Below are 21,049 nucleotides of genomic sequence, written 5' to 3'. Positions count from 1 at the left end.
AAGGGGCAGCATCACACTAAGGCATGGCTCTAGTTTGGAAAGGCCCATCCAGCCATGGCACTCAGTCTGTACTGGAGAACATTGGAAGAGAGACGAGATGGGCACCAGGGCGTTAGTTCTTTTTTTCCCGTCTCACGAATCCTCCCCCAAGCAGGCAGAAAGAAGTGTCTGGAGCAATGAGGGACACTAAACTATTTTAAAACCTCGATTTCTTTTGAGTTCTTTTCTTCCATTTATTTTATAGTCAGTCTTCTCCTACCATAGAATACAATGAACTGGAAGTCCTGCAGTGATTTACTGCTGTTAGGTTTCAGGATGCTTTTTTTTTTTTTTTTTTTCAGTAAAAAAACTGTAGCAGCCAGCTAGATACATAAACTGATACAGAGAAAAATCAACCCTTGGCCACATTTCTGTCCTATGCTGGAATAGTACTTTCTGTAGTGTGACATTCATAGACTAGTTTTTCTTTCCATGCACTTTACTATCTCCTGGTTACATGTCTATGGTGACACTGACATAGGACAAAATAAACTTTCCGGCTCCATTTTGGAAATACAAGAGCTATAGAATTATGTGGAGATTGATATCCTTAAAGAGCTGCAGCTACTCACAAACAAGGAAGAGCTGCTGGATGATGTTAAGATCAAGGACAGCCTTGGCTGCAATGAGCATGAGACTGGAGTTTCAGATCCTGAGAGGAGTAAGCAAGACAAAGAACAGAATTACAGCTGTAGACTTCAGATGTGCAGATTTCAGGAGCCTGCTTGGCAGGATCTGTGGGAAATTGCCCTGGAGAGCAGAGGCCCAGAAGAGCTGGCTAATCTTCAAGGCCAACCTCCTCAGAGCACAAGAACAGTCCATTGCAATGTTCAGACAGTTAAGCAAGTGTGGCAGAAGGCCAGAGGGGATGAACATGGAGCTCTTGAGTGAACTCAAATACAAAAAGGAAGCATACAGAAGATGGAAACTGGGATCAGCTACTTGGAATGAACACAAAGACATTCCTTGCACATGTAGGAATGAAGTCAGGAAAGCCAAAGCTCATTTGGAGCTGAAACAAGTGTGAGAGGTGAAGGGCAACAAAAAACGTTTCTGTAAATACATCAACAACAAAAGGAAGGCTAAGATGAGTGTGGGCCCATTGCTCAGGGGGCCAAGTGACTGGTGACAAGAGATGTAGAGAAAGCCATTTTCATTAGCAAGATCTTTTGTGAGGACTCCCAGGTCCCTGGGCTCCTTGCAGAGTCTGTGGGAGTGAGGTATTATCTGCAGTAGAGGAAGACAGAATTTATGTTGTCCCATACACAAATCCATGGGACCTGACAGGATGCATCCAAAGGTGCTGCACAGCTGCTGTCAGCAAGAAGCTGCTCTCTATCACCTTTGAAAAGTCATGGCAGTCGGAAGTTCCTCATGACTGAAAAAAGGCAGACATCACACTTGTCTTCATGAAGGGCAAGAAGGATGTTTCAGGGAAATACAGGACAGTCAGTCTCACCTCAGTCCCTGAAAAGGACATGGAGCAAAATATCTTAGAAGCCATTTCTAAAGCACATGAAGGTAACTGGAAACAGCCTGCACAGGTATTCCCTGTCGGGGCTGATCATGTCGGACCAACCTCGCTACTTCCTGAGATGAGCTGAGTGGTTCTGTGGATGAGGGGAGGGCAGTGGATGTTGTCTACTTTGATTTCATTAAGGCCTTTCAAACAGTATCAATTAGTCTCATCACCAAACTGTTGACATACAGGCTAGAGAAGGTAGGTTGAAAACTGTCTGCACTGCCAGAATCAAAGAGTTGTGATCAGCAAAGTCCAAATATTGACTGGCAACCACTGGATGTCCCACGGGAATCACTACTGTGACCAATGCCTTCACTGATGACCCAGATGAGGGGACAGAGTGTGTTCTTGGGAAGTCTGTGCTCAACACCAAACTGGGGGGAGCAGTTGATAAGCTGGAGAGCAGGGCTGCAATTCAGAGGAAGCTGGATGAGCTGTAGAAGTAGGCTGACAGGAACCACATAAAGTTCAACAAGAGCAAGCATGAAGTCTTGAATCTGTGAGGGAGTAAAGGGAGTAACGCCCTGCATCAGTAGAGGCTTGGGGCTGTTCAGAAAGCAGCTCTGCAGAAAAGGATCTCAGAGTCTTAGTGGACAACAAGTTGAACATAAAGCTGCAGGATCCAGGTAAGTGATCCTTACTCTCTATTTGGCACTTGCAAGACTGTGTTTGAAGTACTGTGTCCACTTTGGGCTCCCCAGTACAAGAAGGATATTGACATCCTGGATCAAGTCCACCAGGTGTCACGAAAACGGTTAGGGGGCTGGAGAACATGACCTACTAGGAGAGTCTGAAAGACCAAGTCTGTTCAGCTTGGGGAGAAGGCCTGCATGACCTTTTTGTTGTCTACAATTTCCTGATGTGAGGATACAGAGAAGACGGAGACAGACTCTTCTTGAAAGTGCATGGTGGTGGGACAAAAGGCAATGAAGCTAAATTGGAACATGGGAATTCTGATTAGATATCAGGAAAAAATTTACTCTGAGGTGGGTTAAATAGCAAAGCAGGTTGCCCAGAGAGGTTGTGGAATCTCTGTCCTTGGAGGTATTTAAGACTCACCTGGAAATAGCCCTCAGCAACTTGATCTACCTAGTCCTATTCTTAGCTGGTCTCTGGACTAGATCTGGAGGTTACTTCCAACATAAATTATGATTCTGTAGTTCTATGATAATTCACTGGATTTCATAATCTGTTCCCACTCATGGAATACAGTTACAAAGGGATGCATTGTGAAAATATTACAAAGAATAAGGTCTCACTCTATATAAAGTTTTGCTAACACTAATGGAGATAAGTTGAACAATGCAACAACTGGTATCTGAAATTAATAAACATTGGTGTTTATAGCACTAGTAAAAAGAACCAGTCACTCCTTTCCATCATACTGCAACAAGTTTTCTAAAATATCAATAACAGTCAGCTACACCTGCTATACTAAAAACCAACAGATTCAGTTCATGAAAAGTAACAAAACATCAAAAATAGTAACCAAGAGCCATGCTTCTAATCTTATAGCAACTACTCCATACAAGCCTACAGAAGGAAGACTTCATTTTTCTCTATTGTTGTTTGAAAGTAAAGGGACATTAGGATTGACTGTGAAGGTCCTCATCTTCCCCTTCCTCATGTTTGTAGTGAACATCAGTGAAAATCAACAGATGACCCTGAGGAAAGAAGAACATGTAAATTTCAGATGGACATATTCAAGGTTAGTAGATTCCACGGTAAACCCCTCAGCACTGCAGGGTAGCTTTATGCTTCCTGCAATTTAGTTGACCTCAGTGTATGAACAGGCTCTAATGTGAGTTAACACAACCCTCCAGAAGGCTGGGTAATGCTAACCCCAAATTGCCTCTTAGCACTACAGAAAGGGCAGAGTAGAGAGAACTCATGCACTCAAAGCTCCTAAGACCTACTGGGGATAGCAGAGCTATCCCTGTGGTGTTTTCACTTTGCTGGCATTTCCCAAAGGGCTAGAGAACCCTTTATAACCTACAATTACCCAAAGCACCCTAAGGTGGTGGTGGTAGTGGGGTGCATCCAAAGTCTGGATTTTAAATCTAGTGTATAGTTACACTAAAGCTTTACTATTAACTACATTTAGAAACCCAACATGACAATACACACAAATTCACAGACCTGAAAAGTAAGCATTTTTCTTGAACAAGAAATTGTGATTCTCACCTGATTCATTTTTATTACAGGTCCAATCAGGGTAGTGTGGGCGAAGTTAGGAATAGGAAATCCTTTTCCTAGTTTATCTTAGAAAAGGACAAATACAAATATATCTTTAGGTAATAATAAAATACACTTCAGAAGCATCTTTCAGTAGGAACTAAACTAGTTTTACAGTTTCCCTTTAATCAGCCATCACTGTGCCTCTGCAAGGGAGCTGTTACTTGTGTTTCCTAAAAATTTAAAAAGTCCTGTGAAAAAGTAGCACTCTTACATCTCTCAGCTGTATGACAATGGGACCTGACTGCCTCCACTCCTTTCCAGATTAACTGCCCCATGGGATTTGTTTTCTGCTGTTTCCCATTCTGACTTATTCTCTCTTCCTTTCACTTTCTTCTCTACCTTATCCTTTAATCCTGTCAGTCCCTCTTATTCTCATTTATCCCTACTTTCGTGGATCAAGTCCCAGCTTTACTGCTACATGCTTTTCCAGCCATCTGACTTTTGTGTCTCTTCTTTCCATTCTTCCTTTCTCCTCATTAATATCTCACCTCCTTCCTCAGCAGTCTCTTTGGTTCTGTTTACCCCATGGGCACCTTCTGTACTCCTCAATCTGTTTCTTTCCACCTTTACCTCCTTCTTCATCATCCTTCACTGTCTGTATCCCACTAAGCCCATTTTCTACTTTGTCCTGCCTAGGGCAGCAGGGGAGTGCAAAGGCAGAGGGAAGTCCTAACGTTCCTGATGCTATCCTGTAGCCCCAGGATGCAGATGTGATTCTGAGCTTCCCAAGTCTGGGCCCTTCTCTGGTCATGGCTTGACTCTGTGGGGATGAGACTCAGGCATGTCTCATCTCTGCTGCTGCACTGCATTCAATGAGAAGGAAACCCAGGCTCAGCATTCGGAAGGATGCTGAGACTCACTCTGTTCCAGCCCTTGCCTGATTCAGGTGATTGAGGGTCCAGCACAGAGCAGACCAGTCCAGATTTAGCCAAACTGACAAAAAACCTCCCGTAACATTCTTTAAAACTGGGCACTCCCTTTCACAGTTTCAGTCTTGCTTTCCCACCAACTGTGCTCAGGAACTGGCCACGATCCTTACCATTGATTACTGGGATCACTACATTCCGTAAAGCGTAAGACAGAAAATTCTTTACCAGTGAGACCTGCAGTAAGGGGGAAAACACATTTGGTGATTATTGTGTGATGCCTAGGGGATTGTAACCTGAGGATGGAGATGGAGGGTTAGAACTGAAGTAACATGCAAGAACATCAGAACAGAAACTGGCAAAGAAAATCTCAGGTTAAAAATAACTTTTTTTTGTTTTAAGTTGCATTTGGACAATGCAAAATTTACAAGGCAATGGGGTGGGGTGTTCATATTTCTTGCAACATAAGTGATATTTTTTCTGTATGTAAAGTATCTGGGATCAACTTTAACTGTAAGAATATGATCCATTTAACCTCATCTCAGCTTGCAAGTCTCAGTTCTCAGAACTGAATTGTGTTCTGTGTGGCAAGAACTGCCCCTGTTCCGGTGCTCTGTCTTCAGCTACCGTGATTAGTGTTTTCCTCTCATCACTTAAAGATGTAGGTTGGGCTGAGCTGCTGCAGTCACCCTGACCACTTCTCAGTCTATGGTGAAAGATCTAACCAGTGGCTTGCTGTTTCTTTTAACCCCTATTTTTTACTCCCCTTTTATTGTTTGAAGTGATTCAAGATACTTGAAACTGAGCTTAAGCTTGACTTTGTACTTACTCCTACTGCTAGGCCTTCTTAATTCATCTGTAAATTCAGGTTGGCTGACAGAAACAGCTAGAAGATGTTCTAGCCCCATGCCTGCCTTTGTGTTGCTGGATACAGAAAGAAGCAAAATCAACTAGCTTGCTAGGTCATGCAGCCCCAGGCCTCCTTGTTTCAACTAATATTACATGGTAATAAACGACATTTGGTGCTTCTGATGAGAAAGAAAACACTCCAGGAGGTATTTCCTCTTACTGGAAAGAAAAAGAGAAGCAGAGAATATACTATTTCAAAGCAGAAAGAGCAGTGGCAGATGATACCCAAGTCAGACCAAGAATTTTCCAGCAACAAGTTTTGTTGAATTGCTTTTTATCTCTAAAGAGATCAGATACCTTTCCTAGGCACTGAAGCCATCAACTTACCTCAGAGAAGCCAACAGTAGCGTTCAGCAGGGAGAACTGGAGCCTAAGGGGAAGAAGTAAAAGAAAAGAACTGAGAGAAAGGATGAAGGCACAAGTTATGCACAGCCACTGCTTGAAGATGAAAGACCATCTGAAGTGAACAGTCTTGAAGAAACACACCTTTGCAGTCCAGAAAAAAAAAAAAAAAATTTTTTTGTCTTTAAGTGCTGCATAATGTGTGTACGGAAATAAAATGCAAAAGTATAGTAGGCAGTGAGAATTTGCATTTCCTTTTACATCTCATTTGTACAATTACTGATTTCACGCTAATTCACTTTGCCAAAGACTCATTGTTTCCCAACAGCATTTAATCAAAACTGGCACAACTACAAATTGGTTGTAGAATTACTAGGATCTTTCTGATACCAATCTCCTTCTACAGTCATGTGTAGTCTTGGGCTGTGACTACAAGACTTGGGAAGAAAAATCTCTCTGGAATTACTACTTCCTGCAATGGCTGAACTACACATTCCTCAAGTGTTTGTTATGATTTCGATAAACCTCAGGTCGTTGTAAACATAATTCTGTGGAAAACAAACACATAAAAAAAGACAGCATATTGAAGAACACAATCTCATGTCAAAAGCTCTGGCTGAGTGGCAACATTATTTCTTGAACTCATATGACAGGCACTGATCACTCCAAGTCCCCTCTTCCTGTTAAAAAGGCCCAGTGATCAAAACTAAGAAAAGGCTGCCTACATTTTTCTTTAATGGAAATGTAATAGGTTAAAAAATATCATATATTCTGGAATTCTGCCCCAATGTGGAGTGCAGAACTGCCAAGAAGAAACACAGGTAGGGACTACTTGCTTGAGAGTCTGTGCTTCTACACAACCGTGTCATTAGGGAGAAAGGAGTTGTAAAATATAGCCCAGTTTGAAGTGTGAATAAAATTTACTGTAAGCCATCTGAGAAGACCTGTAACTGTACATAACCACAAAAACAGCAAGTGTGGTTACTTTGTAGTCTCACTTTTCCCTTCCCCTCATGTAAAGGCATACAAAGCTGGCTGTAGTGCTCTTGTAAAGTGTTTTCATGGTGGCAGTTCTTTTTATGATGCTGACATGGCATGGGAAATACATGTAGAGGGTTTAGAATAAACTACTGAACCCCGTTCTCCAGCATTAGCACAGACTTAAACAGATGCCTTTAAGGTAACTAATACATTGCCATCTTGAGGGGTGTTTAACCTTGAGAAAGGGGTAATATTATGTTGCACAAGACACACAGTTGTTCCCCGGTATTATTATACTTCATCTGCACGATATAGATTAAGCAGTCAGAGTATCTTAGAGCCCCTGTGAGAAAGAAGGTAATTAATGTTCTTTTTCTTACAGTGAAACAAACACTGTCAGACTGACACAATGAAGTTCTGGTGAGTCCTAATGTTGGGATCATTAATGTTACTTTCTGAATTTTCCTTAGTTACCTCTTCAGAAGTAATGAGATTATCAGCTTCTGTTTGGTTATTGTCAGATCAGCTCTGGTACTTGCTGTCTGCAAGGGAGAAACAAAACAGTGTTCTGTGACTGTATACACAGACAGATACTGTCCTAGATACAGGAGCAAATGTAATTGCTTTTTGTGATTGGAAACACAATGTCTAAACATTTTATTTAGTCAGTATGCGTAGATAGTGAAATCATTTGTGAATTTGCCAGTTTCTGACAGCAACAGGGATTGTCTGAATGAAGTGATAGTACTGCCCTGATTGCCTCCTTATCATTAGGATCATTTAAATTCCTGCATGGCTGACATAACTGGTTCATTTTCAACCTAATGAAGAGAGTCATGGGGACACACTGAACTGTTTTATAACAAATAGATTAGGAAGACTGGGAATCAGATAATCACTTATACATAGTAAAATTTATTCTTGAATAATCACTCAACACCCCACATGGAAAGAAGAGCTTTCATAAATAGCTTCTTGTACCTGCATATTAAATTCTACAATATGTAGTGCATCTTTCCTCCCCGTGAAATGCAACAGAACAGTATACATTTTTGTGAAGGAATTGGAAAATTCCTGTGTGATTTGTTCAGCTCCAGCACTGAACGTTATCTTCTAGTTCATGCTACTTACTAGATTCCCTGTAAAGATGTGCTGGGAAGTTGAATTTGGCAGAACAGCAAACACTTCTACACAGCCAGAGATCTGTAGGCTGCATCTGTCTGCCTGCAAACTGACCACAGCTGGTGATGTAGCCATCAGTTTCAGAAGCACTGGGCATGCTGTTACATAATGCAGAGTAATCTGTGGGGTTTCAAAGAGAAGAAAAGATTGAATGTGGAGTTCCTGCACCTTAGGCTTTTCTTAAACTATAGTTTCTGTGGCTACATCATAATCAGGTGTTATATAGCAATATAGTTAATTAAACTAGATTCAAAATACTCCATTTCAATTACACCAAGTTAAATGTTTAAATTAGCATGGCATATACTCTGAGTTTCAGAGATCATAAATGATGAAGCTTTAGACACACCAATATTGAACATATCTGAAGAAATAATTTAAGCGACTTCAGACGGAGGGGACTGGCAACACATGTTAAAGAAATGAGTGATTGATGTAAATAAAAAAGTAACGACCCAGCCAATATAAAGAATTTGGAAGAGAGGTAGCGTTCCAGAACAGCCAATTTTCTGAAAAATAGAGAAACTCCTAGAGGAAAGAACTTTAGTTTACAGTGCCATAGATGACTAATTTCATAAATTCATAGTAAATGTTGCCGCGTTAGGAGTTGTTAAAGCATCTCATAGTATCTTAATGACTTGCATCACATTTATAAACTGTGCTCCTCATGACCATTACTTCCCATTGGATATAATCTCCAGCAGCCAGCAGATATCTTGACGTAGAGAAGTCAGGCTGCCAAGAACAGCGATGCCTGGAAAGGAGACTGATTTCCCTGAAGATGTCTACTACATACTCTTGTTAATTATTTCAGAGACTGAGAGCAAATTTGGCACTTATGGGGGCAGAGGATGACTTCAGAGTAGTGTGACATAGTTAAGACGAACATAGAGCTATGAGGGGCCAGACATGTACTTTTGAATCTTCCACTACGCGTAAACCAGCTCAGTTTCCTTATCTCCTCCAAACTTTTGCAAATGAGCTAGTACACAGACGATATCCACAGGACACATCAGCTAGCATTCTTTCTTAAAAGGTCTGTACAAGCAGAAGTACCCACCTCAGGAACAAAATCTTTAAGTATGGCTGTATTTAGGTTAAATGTAGCAGCAAGCTGTAAACAAATTAAATAAATTAGGTCACAGAATCATAGAATCATTAGGGTTGGAAAAGACCTCCAAGATCATCTGGTCCAACCGTCCCCCTACTACCAATGTCACCCACTAACCATGTCCCCAGGCACCACGTCCAACCTTTACTTAAACACTCCCAGTGATGGTGACTCCACCACCTCCCTGGGCAACCTGTTCCAATGTCTGACTACTCTTTATGAGAAGAAATTTCTCCTTATTTCCAACCTGACACCATTATATGAGCTTGAAAATGAGGTTTTCCTTGAAAAAACATACTCTGTTTACTTTGTTTTTAAATAAACCATGTTTTAATGTAGCATTTCCTTGCCCCAACATCATTCTTAGGGAAGCCAGTGTTCTGCGGGACAGAAGAGTGACAGACTTCTTTCTCATGGACTTCTTTCTCATGTCTCTGGGTCACTGACCAAATAGTCAGTAGACATTATTCTTTGAAAGAAGAGACATGGCATGTTGCTTACTTCCTGCCTTTGGGACTTTCTTGGGTGGAATATACTGAATCTGTTGGAGACAGGACTCAAAAATCTCATTTGCCCTTTAGCTGCTGACCACTATGACAGTGTTTGTCAGTGCCATTTGTGTCACCACTTTTTATAAAGACTTTCTTAGCAATGTTTCAATTAGGAAAACTTCATGGAATCTCAGTCTACTGTCACTGTGGAAACAGCATTTCTGGGAGAAGTCTTATACGTTCTTCACCTGCAACTGAAAGGTTAGTTTCCTTGTACCTTCTTCTTGCCTTGTTCTGCTGCTAAATCTGAGGGTTTATTCTAGCTCTCAGCACAGCCAATACATTTGTTGTGGGCCTCTATGCAGCAGACTGTGGCTTAAGTACGCTTTTTCCTATTTTATGTTTCCCTCTCCTATTTGTATCTCATGTAGAGAAAAGCTTTCTTTGGTTCTTTCTGCCATCCCTTGCACACTGACTCTGTGACATTTGTATCTGTCACTCCTTGCCTAGAGCTGCCAGCAAACCCAGGTCTGAAGGAGGCTTTGACTATCTAAAATGATGAAATATGGAATGAATGTCCTGGATCACTCTTACAAGTGGTAGAAGCATGACCCAGATCTGTGTGAAATGGCAAACCCAATGTATTAATCTCCTTTGCTGACTACCCATGCTCCTGATATTTGTAATTCTGCTACATGCAAATTACACTCACCTCTTTGGAAATGGTGATGTTAAAGGCCCCTGCTCTGTAGTAAGCCAGTGAAGCAGACTTAAGAAAATAATTGGAGACTCCCAGGTAGAGCATGGAATCACCACGATTTGAGAGACCAAATGGAGCTGGCACAAAGGGAGGGTCTGTGTGATTTCCTACTGGATAAACTGTGCCCTGCAATGAGTTATTAACAAATATTTCTACTTATAAACATTTGTATTTGTCAGAATGCATTAGCAGTGGTTCAACAGAAAGAATTCTTATTCCATCTTCTTACCTGAAGAAAAACTTGATATTAAAGAAAACCTGAAGCAAGCAAGCGAGTTGATTATATGCCCTGAAAATCAGCAAATGAAAGTACTTTTGGAAAAACACAGGAATCACAGAAAAAATATGGCTTCCGCCCTTTCTAAATTTGAATTTGAGCATTCAGATGAATATTCTGAACTGCTACCATGAGAGAGAACAAAAATCCTCTTGAATAGAGTTTTCTCTCTCTTGTTGCAAAGATATATTTGTTAACTTAATTCTAAGAGTGACATTCAGCTAAAATCTTCAGGAACCCCTCCCCACACTCCAAAAGCACTGGAAGTAGTTTAAGAGAGGGACACAAAGGAACCTTTTTATACCACCTAGCTCTAAAACGAGAGTTGAGAGTTGGAAGATAGCAACTCAAAAACATTAAGAATCAGCCTGATCCAAGGAACACTGACGGCTAATAACTTTCTTACCTGATTAATAACTGACTAAGACTCATCTGGTATCTCATCACGGGTGTCAGCTTAAAAAGCTTATCCTGTAAGTTCTAGCTAGCTACAGCAGCTGAATAATAATTGCTTAGTACTCTTAAGCTGTGTATACCCCATTTGTAGAGTATTATTATTTTTATTTTTTTTTAAGATGGTAACAGTTGTTTGAACAGAATAACCAGAGGGAGAGTTTCAACTGTAACTCTAGCACATCTATCTAAAGGGAAGCCAGTTTTGAGAGCAACAGGGAGGTCTCTTCCAACCTAGATGATTCTGTGATTCTGTGATTATTGAAGCTGCTGGAACAAATGGGTGTTGCTGGGATCTCTCTTGCTAGGGAACGTGAAAAATAAATGAAGAAGGACCTGCTATGTGCTGCTCAAGAACTCTTTGTGAAAAGTCTTTTTTTGGGGTGTGACTGTACATAAACAAAACCCTAAGTCATCCCAAAACAAATACTCAGAATTGCAGTCACATTGGTAGCCATCATGGATTATGTATCACTGATTATAAAGCACCTCTGAAGAAGTTCCAACTCTGAAATAATTTAATTCTAAATAATAACTTTGGTTAATTAACCAATGCAGTTATTTTATTAAGTAAACAATTGTATCTGGTTTCTAAAATGGCTGTTACCCAAAACGTCCAAATGTCTTATGGCTTTTCTAATTAAATAGCAGAGAGGCTGAGTAAGACTGTAGTGAAAGAAAATGAATCAATGCAAAAGAGTATCAGAACAGTCTTAGAGAGCACAGAAATATTAATGGCAAATTACCTTCAAATCCAAGTTAATGTGTGATTTCAAGACTGCTGGAGAACTAACTAGGGAATAGTCTATTTGTGCAAAGGCATCTATCTGGCTTAAGACTAGAAAAATAATGGACAAAAACAAAAAGCATTATTACAAAAATATCACAAACAGCTTTTGTTTAGTTAAAGGCAAAGATGTTCTAGAAATTATGAATCTGAAGAAGGAGAACAGTGGGAGAAGGAAGAAGAAAGTTTAAAAAAATGTTTTAAGGGAAAAAGGGAGCGTATCCCCTCAGAGAAAGTCACCAATTCCTCCAGTTTAAGGCATAGTTCTCTTGTTTCACAACTGAATACACCCCTCAGAAATCTGCTTCCATGCAGTAAAAGAAATACCTAGGCAGGGTCTCCTTTTTTTGTTATTTGTTTGCACAAAAGAAATAAAATTCTATATGGTTAGTGAAATAATAGTACATAGTACTAAATACTTTGGAAGATGACATTAGCACATTTTTATGCACATCAGTGTTGAAAACAAGAGATGTTTGTTCACAACAATGGAGTGCTCTTTGTCAGACAGTATGATTGAAGACCTTTTTTCTGAAAGGTGCTCACATGCAACTTCAGACTGACTGCTGTTTCTGATTGCATTGTAGGTCTGTTCATACCGCAAATACGATCAGATGGTTTTAAAGAGAAATGGTGAATTCACACAGAGATTATTAACTCCTCAATATGACAGCACAGCCTGAAGTGTTTGGGTAACAACTGTGAAAGATAATGTTCTTGATGACTGTGATCTTCAGTAATATTTGCCAGTGCTTGGCACATGGTGGGTATAAGCCATTGTAGGAAAAAACAATTTCTACATACACTGCTTCCGAATATGGAGCTGATAACAGCTATATCCACAATGCAAACTGAAATGTTTTGAAGAGCAGAAACAAATTATCTGACATGAATTATACAACAGCAGAATTACATAAATTTGAATTGGTGAAAGCTACAGTTAAATATTCTTACTCTTGGAAAAAAAAAAAGAAAGAAAAGTTGTGGGATACTTATTGATTATAATCATGAAAATCCTACATGCTTTTTGAACATATTTATCTATTGTCTCCATGTCTCTACAAGAGTGACACAGGAATTGTTACTGATGTGAAGAGAAATATGCTTAAGGTGACACTGTCATCCTGCAGCATTTTATTATCTCACTGAACACAAGTTTAAAACAAGGTATGATAAGTTTGCAAGATCTTGCAGGACTGCAGTGCAGGATGGGATGTTTATTAGCTTTTTAGTGGGTTACTACTTACTCGGGTTTTCTTATGGCCACAGTACCAAGAGCATAAAGGATCAGTGTGAAAATGTTCAGCTTGAAAATCTAAGCTATCTAGGCATGTTCAGCTAGAACAAACTGAGAAGGATTACAGGTGACCTGCTATGAGCACAGAAGAAACCTGAACATTGTATATAAGGTTCTTGCAAGAGATTTCTAAGAGTCTGGAACAGGATAAGGTACAGAAAAATGGCTCTGTTTTTATCCCTTTGCTTTTTTGTACGGTAAACACAGGGAAGGTTTGGCATCTAACAAAAATGGTACAAACTGAGCACTGTGAAAATTACTTAAAAACCTGTTTTCAACAACTCACCCTTATGTTTTCTAAGCTGTGCATCCATCATTTGTATTTTGTATTTGATGTTTAGGCATAGCTACATGAAAAGAGAGAGACGTCAGTAACGTAAGGTCTGTATTTGAAATCCTCCCTTCACTAGCTGAAATTATCTTTAGAAACTTACATTTTCATCCAATTTGTTTTGAATGGGCTTCTCAAGATAACCAGACAGGAAGCTGGCTATCCAGCTGGAGAAAAGGAAACAAAAACAAAGACTTTTTATCATGGATTGAAATCTTTGAAATATAAAATCTACCAGACTGGAACATTAATATCATTTAGATTAATGAAATGCTATTACAGCAATATTGGTAGACTGTACAATTAATTGTTTTTATTAATTTGTGAGTCTCAGAAAAATGCTAGTTGTTCTCAGTCTCATGGGAGCTATTTAGAAGGCAATCTGCCAAGTTGAGAATATTCATGTAAACTTGATGATAACAATTAGCCACATTTTCTCTCTATGTACGACATAAAGCTCTCTAGAAAATCAAAATAACGAGAACTATAAACATTACTCCACATTTTATTTTGGAATAAAAAGTTTTATTTTTAAATTGTAGGTCAGATTGTAACAATGCATGATCAATCTAGATCCCCTTCTGAATATTTCTATTTGCAATCTTGTACTCTTTAATACACTCAAGCTGAATTTTTTCATATGCATTATGTCCAGTCAGCTCATTTTTAGCACATGCTCAGAGAAATGTAGATTAACCACACTTCACACACTCAGCAAAGGAGCCTGTTTTTGCAAACAGACCTTTAAAAACCTATTTTGATAACCTTTGATAATTGTATCCTGCAACTGGATCCCTAAAAGTCAAAATCTGAAAGTGGTTTCATGTGACAAACTCTACTATTTCCCACACAGCAATTAGAAATTCTCCTGTACATACCTAGATCCTCCATTTAACTTGACTTTTACCCTACTAATGCTCAGCTGGCAGTTGTGTAGCAATATGGACAAGTGGCCTGTGCTGTCCCGTGATACTTTGAAGATAACTGCAATAAACAGTCCTGAGATGGACACTGTAATTCTTCCTTGGTCTTTGCTGCTTAGAAAAACAAAACAAAACAAAACCATCAGTCAGGGAAACACGTTCTATAAGGCAATAATTTAAGAAACTATCTATAAATCCGCTTTGAAAGGACTTCTTGCTTCTACCATCTAGAATGACTGCTTTTTTTTAGGGATTAACATCTATTAGGGACATGCATTGCATTGAAAACAGATTATATGCATGAGTTTCCAGGACATGATTCATTGAGGCAGAGTCCCTGCTCCAGACCTCCAGGAGCAAAGGGCCTGCCAGGAGATTTTGTGACTGGCAGAGTGCTCTGGGACACTGTAGAGAGGAGGGCAACAGTAAGATCTGGGAACCCAGGGATACCTAAGAATCTAGGATAAGACCCAATTCTTGACCCTGTAAAACAGCCCAGGAAGACTGGGTTGTCAAGGGTCTCCCTTGGAAAGCTTATTTTCAGCAGCACCCTCTTATTCTAAGCTGAAAACAATGTGCAGGACTGAAGAATGGGGCATATTTGGGATCTATCTAAATCTACAGCTATGCACAAAACATACTGAGCAGAGAGCATAGAGTGTTCTCTCTGCCCTTCAAAAAGGCAAGAAATCTCCTTCACAACCCTGCACTCCAACAAAGCTGGCTTTGACCTCCTCCCCCAAACCCTGCATGGGACAGCTCCCTGTCTCCATTGCAGTTTGTGAAGCCTTCAGAGTTTTATAATTCTGGGGTCCCTTTAGATTATGCCCAGGTCCTCGCCCTTCAGCATGAAGGAGAGGTGGCTTTGTGTTTGGGAACAATTGATTTGCCCTGCTGAACACGGTATCCTTTTCCTCACAATGCTGGTATGACAGAAGGAACAACAGACAGGTTGGGGCCACTGTGACAGCAGTTTCCAGCTGCCAGTACTAAAAACTAAAAATGCAAAGCTGTGTGCTGCTTTGAAATCAGGACACGCTGTGAAACTCAGCTTGGTGATCCATCTTTCTCTACTATCTCTCTCACAAATAGAGTGTTGCCTACTGCTGTTATCAGTTACTCCATTAACCCCAATTGTAGAGATTAGCACCTTGCAACCTTTGCTGATATCCCAGATGTTTTAGCTCTCCCTCTCCAAAAAGAAGGAAAAGAAAGAAAGAGAGAAAGAGAGAAAGAGAGAAAGAGAGAAAGAGAGAGAGAAAGAAAGAAAAAGAAAGAAGAAAGAAAGAAAGAAGAAGAAAAAAGAAACAAAAGAGAAAATCTAGAATATTAAAAATCTATAGCAAAAATGCTGAGATAAAAAAGTGGAAAAATCAGTGTATGATCATGTAATCGAAGACAACCTCATACTGCATAGGCACCTGAAGCCAAGTCAGTTTTCCGCAGTGACCTGAACTGTATAATTTCCCAACTTCTGAGTGTTTGGCATTTTGACAGTACTCTCCTTATAATATGAACACTTTGGAAGACAATATACACTGTACTAGCAAATGGATAATTGGCTACAGAGTCAAAAAAGTAACAAACGTTGTCATCACAAACTCCGTGGTTCTGAATATTCGTATCATATACAGTCTGGACAAACTGAGCATGCTAACAGTTGTCTGACTTGAGACTTCCAAAGAGACACGCTTAGGTGTAGAATACTTAACCAACCAAAGAAACTAAATATTAGTTAGCAGGGAATGTTTCCTTCTTGAGTTCATCTAAACAGACTGCTGTTAAATGATAAAGCATATCTGACTTAAAAAATTAAAACTAGTAACTAAATTTCTGAATTACCTTCGTAATCCTCTCCCAGAACTGTCTCCCCCACTCCCAAAGCACTGTACAATACTTACAGCAGCCACGTTTCCATTCTCCAGTCTGCACTGATTGTAGCAGAAGCATGTGCCATGGATAGACTAATGCCAATCCCAGGAATAAAGGAAGCAGCAGTTTCTGGGAAATCTACAGCACCAATTCTGAGTCTACAAAAAACAGAACGTGGGATATTAGATTGCAGGTTAGAAGGTTAAGAAGGACTACTACTCTTCTGCTGTTACAGGCAAAGTCTATGCTTTGGTAGAAGAATTTTGCAGTATTTCTCAGAAAGTTTAGGAAAGATACTTATACCCTTATACTGAGTAGCATCCTTGGAAAAAGAATGCTTGATATCTGATCAGGGAAAAAGGATGTCTGGCCAAAACTAAAACCTCCTCCTGGGAGAAAAACAAAGTCCTTAAGGGGAAATGTGCTCGCTGGGGGAAATAAGTGTGTGTTAAACCCATATGCTACATCTACAAATAAACCCAGGTTGTCTGAATTTGCATTTGCTTAAGAAGATCAAAGTTTCTCTTTCCCCTTCTATATCCCCTTCCTTGCCTCAGCAAAGGGCTCTGTAGTGGCTCAGTACTTCTAAATAAAAGATTTCCCCGTGAAAACAAATATTTCTGATACTCAAGGATATTGTCTTGCAATGGGTGTGCTGAATTAAGCTGAACATCATAAAGATATCAGCTGCAACTTTATCACATAGTTGACTTTCCTCATTGTTTCCTGGTATCTGGCAGAGATCTCTGAAACAACTACCTTTAATCTACTTTCCCTGGGGCTGAAGGTACCAGCTAGTTTTAGCTAAAATGACCATAATTTTCCAATAACATCTTGGGCAGCAGTAAGGCTGCCTTTAATAACCTGTTTTCAGTGAGCTAAAATCAGACTGTCTGTTGGGAAGATTTAAAGATCTGGCTGGAAGAATGAGTTTGGATTCTGAAGATCATATAATAGTTTAGGTTGGAAGGAACCTTAGGAGATCTTCTGGATCACACCCCTGCTACAAGATGGGCCAGCTCAGGGCTTTGTCCACTTGAGTCTTGAACATCTCCAAGGATAGAGATTCTTCAGTCTCTCTGGGCTCTTGTTGTGGTGCGCCCCAGCATTTTTTCTAACTTCTAATTGGAGTTTTTCTTGATGCCTGTCATCGTTTCACTGGGTACTTCCAGGAAGAATCTGGCTCCAAACCCTCTATAACCACCATCCAGCAGATGTGGGAGACATGCAGTAAGACATCCTACTACCCCCCATTGTCCTTTCTTCTCCAGACTGTCCAAACTCAGCTTTCTTGGATGGGCAAGGATTCAGGTCTCAAGGATGATATAATACAATGAATATTATAATATTAGCAAAATATTAAGTATAGATACAGGATGCAGGCCCTATCCAGCATAAAATCATGAAGTCTCCCAGATTGTTATTTCTTGCCCTGGGTAACTTATAAGGAAAACAAAGTAAAATACTATTGGGCAGCAGAGCTTTACTCAGAAGTAGTATTAAAGGATCAGAAGTTACAGTTTTTCAGGTTACAGCCTATTGGAAAAGCTTAAACTGGAAGATGGGAATGAAGGCTGTAAAAAACTCTGCTTTTCTATTAGTTTCCTCATTTGGGGATGTTGTAGGAAGCTCCATAAACCTGTTAGTCTACTGGCTGTTCCTAGTACAATGATTTTCCTCAGCAGGAAATAGAAGTGGAGACTTACATAATCAAAATTCTATTTTAGCCGTTGTAAATCTACCCCAAAAGATTCTGTAGAAGTCATCTTCCTGCCTCATCAGCTCAAACGCATCATCCCCATGCACACATATTCATCCTAGCCTTTGTTGATGGCTTTTTCCTCATGAAACAAACTCCTTTCACTGCTACATGTCCTTCATAGTAGCAGATGTTTAATAATACCAGTTCTTCCCTCTCCCATCCATTTCACCTGCTGTGTCACAGCCATGCATACAACTGTCTTGCCCCAAAATCTGAGTCAAATCGACTAATAAAACAGCTGAAGTGCTCTTTCAGAGGCTTTCTAAAGCTCATCTCTGAGTACGGTACGAGGAAGTACTTTTAAAACAAATCAGTGTTTTGGCAGAGGGAGCAGAGTTAGATGAACCATTATAATTTTGCACTTTGAGATGTGTTTCCTTCACTTACTTTGAAATCATATAGTTGATCTTCATAGCTAAGAAACTCTCCTGCCCACTCCAGCCTGGGAAGGTCTCTTTCAGTACTGCTTGCTTCAGGAGCTCCATCCCAATCTTCCTGCCTGTAAGGGGACAGAGGAAAGCACATACCTTGCAGGCCAGATTCTGGCATGCAAAGGTCCAGATATACTGATAAATAATTTAATCACTTTTAACATAGTTCTTAAAAATGTTCAGTTCTTAAAAACCTTCAGTTCTTAAGCCCTTACCTAGACCTACTTCCAACCCCTTATACATCCACATTTTAGCTTCTATTAGCCCACATACAATTTAACCCAACATGATTTTGACCTGTATTTTGTGTTCCAGAACTTCCATCTGTTTTTTGAAACTGTTATACTTCTTTCACTTCACACACAATGTGAATAGCTTTGGAAACACTTGGTCATCACGTTTATCTCAGATTATCTTACATCTGTTAAATAAAAAGGCTTGTTAGGTATTTGCAAGATGACTTACATATGTAGTCCTTGCTTTCATAAAAAGTGCCAATATACGCATCTGAAGTGCTGGTATGTAAAATGGAGAACTATCTGAATTGTTGCTTGTACAGAGGAAATTGTTTGAGGTTTAAATCCAACCCTTTTAAATGTTTCCTTCCCTTTTCTTTCAGAGTACATATTTTACAGCATGCTGTAGATCTCTGATTTATTTTGTTACCTTCTTCCCTTACTTAAAGGAATCCCTGTTTTCCTGAATGTTTCAATGCTGTTTGTGCATTGATAACACATGTAGAATGTCATCAACAAACACTACATCTTTAAAGCCCAAATTCATTGTGTCTTCTTCCTTTTTGCTCAACTTTGATGAAGACACCACTAAAATTTTAATACTGAATGATGTCCTGCTTTCAGAACATATTTTTGACTTGAGTTTCTTTAGCTTTGGAGCCTCACAGTTGCTGAACAAAAAACTTTTTTTTTTCTTTTTTCCCAGACTTCAGTGTATTAAAAAAGCAAATAATTGAGATCCATGATAACTTACAATGATTCCCTGGGAATTCTGCCTCCAAAGCAAAATAATTGACTCTGTCTGACAGAAATAACCCAAAGTTCTCTTACCACTGTAAATGAAAGCAGCCAGTGACCTCAGATGGATTATCTGTAAAGGTTCTGGAAGAAGGTAAGGAGTGAGCAGGCAGGATTTATTGCCTCAGCCCTCAAATCTCATGTTAAGGGAAAAGGCATTGTCATGCTTTGCAAATATGTACCATGCTTTGCAAATATGAGAAATACCTTTGGGAGGGGCACTGTTAACATCTGTCCTTATCCCCAACTACTAATGCAGGGTTGGTCTATTCCTTTGGCACTCAAAAGCCATCCTGAATGTCACAACTACTGCTGGGCTCACACTAAAAAACTACCAGGCTGAGTCCTCATTTTTAAAGGTATCAGAGATGCCTAGGAAGCGCTTTCACCTGTGTGTCATAAAAAGATACACAGATCAGTTCTGTTTTGGATGACTGATGTTTGCCCTGCACTTCTCAACTTCTCAAAAGCCTTAAAAACAATGCTTATACAGAGAAAGAAGTGGACCTGATCCTTGCTTTCATCTTGAAGTCCTAACCCCAAGCTTCTACTTTTCATCTCAGAAGTCCATTGTCTACCTGTCAGGGTGTTCAGCACATAAGTAACGATTAATCCCTAGCATGACCCAGCCTTTGTTGAATTTGTACCTTGTTAACCTTTGTTATTAACACTAATTCTGTAAACAATCAAAATTGTACTAAGTGCTCTCCACACCCATGGACTAAGTCTTAAGTGAGATAGTGAGAGCTAGCCTGAATAGAAAGAATTAGGAAAATATTTTGTGGATATTAGGACTACCATGCACAAGCTTGCTGATGCTCTGTTAAGGGGCAGAATTACAGCAGACGGTTAAGATTTTTCGAAAGAACAACACATGCAGATGCTATCCCACCCCAAATGGAGGATTGACTGTAAAAGTATGCAGTTATGTGGCTGTTCCAAAATTGCAAGCAAGCTTTTTTTTTTTTTTTTTTCCAATTATGTCTTCATTATCTTCGATTAAATATTGCACTTTCAATCAAGATATTGGCACTTTTTCAAAAGGAAATATGACCATCTCATTCTGGTTCTAAGAGAGTAGATCAGTATGAGTGTAATAGAAACACCGTCAGACTGTAGGAGAATGTAATCACCAATACAAGGATAAATTTGCACCTGGGGTGCACAAAAAGCAAGCGAATAAGTGAGAGAAGAGACAAAGGATGCTCCTGGTGCGACGTGACAGAAGGAATTTATTCTATTTCACTATTTAAGGACTTGGCTTCTACACTGCACCTTTATTAAGGAACTATATTCTGTACACAGAACATTCATCCTAAATTAACTTTTGGCAATGTCAAGACGTACCATAGTCCAGCCCTTTCTGAGTAATCCTCACTTTAAGACCAGGATTAGCTTCCAGTTGTAAAAACAGCAAACACAGCAGCAAAGAATACCACAT

At 39.7% G+C, this 21,049-nt stretch overlaps 1 protein-coding gene across 1 annotated transcript; it reads right to left on the bottom strand.

Moving 5' to 3' along the window:
• Positions 1 to 3,147: 3,147 nt before the first annotated feature.
• LOC126913226 (BPI fold-containing family C protein-like) lies at positions 3,148 to 21,049 on the bottom strand. The gene is made up of 14 exons (XM_050709502.1): positions 20,956 to 21,049; positions 18,531 to 18,642; positions 14,465 to 14,620; positions 13,690 to 13,753; positions 13,542 to 13,602; positions 11,918 to 12,009; positions 10,394 to 10,567; positions 9,140 to 9,193; positions 8,029 to 8,199; positions 7,372 to 7,439; positions 5,902 to 5,944; positions 4,839 to 4,902; positions 3,746 to 3,822; positions 3,148 to 3,225 (listed from the first exon to the last, which is right to left on the bottom strand). Exons 1-14 carry the CDS (start codon positions 21,047 to 21,049, stop codon positions 3,148 to 3,150), a joined length of 1,308 nt encoding a protein of 435 aa, XP_050565459.1.

The sequence above is a fragment of the Cygnus atratus genome, chromosome 1, assembly GCF_013377495.2.
Source record: "Cygnus atratus isolate AKBS03 ecotype Queensland, Australia chromosome 1, CAtr_DNAZoo_HiC_assembly, whole genome shotgun sequence".
Taxonomy (NCBI): domain Eukaryota; kingdom Metazoa; phylum Chordata; class Aves; order Anseriformes; family Anatidae; genus Cygnus; species Cygnus atratus.
The sequence above is the reverse complement of the archived record's forward strand: the minus strand, read 5'-3'. Positions and strand labels throughout refer to the sequence as shown.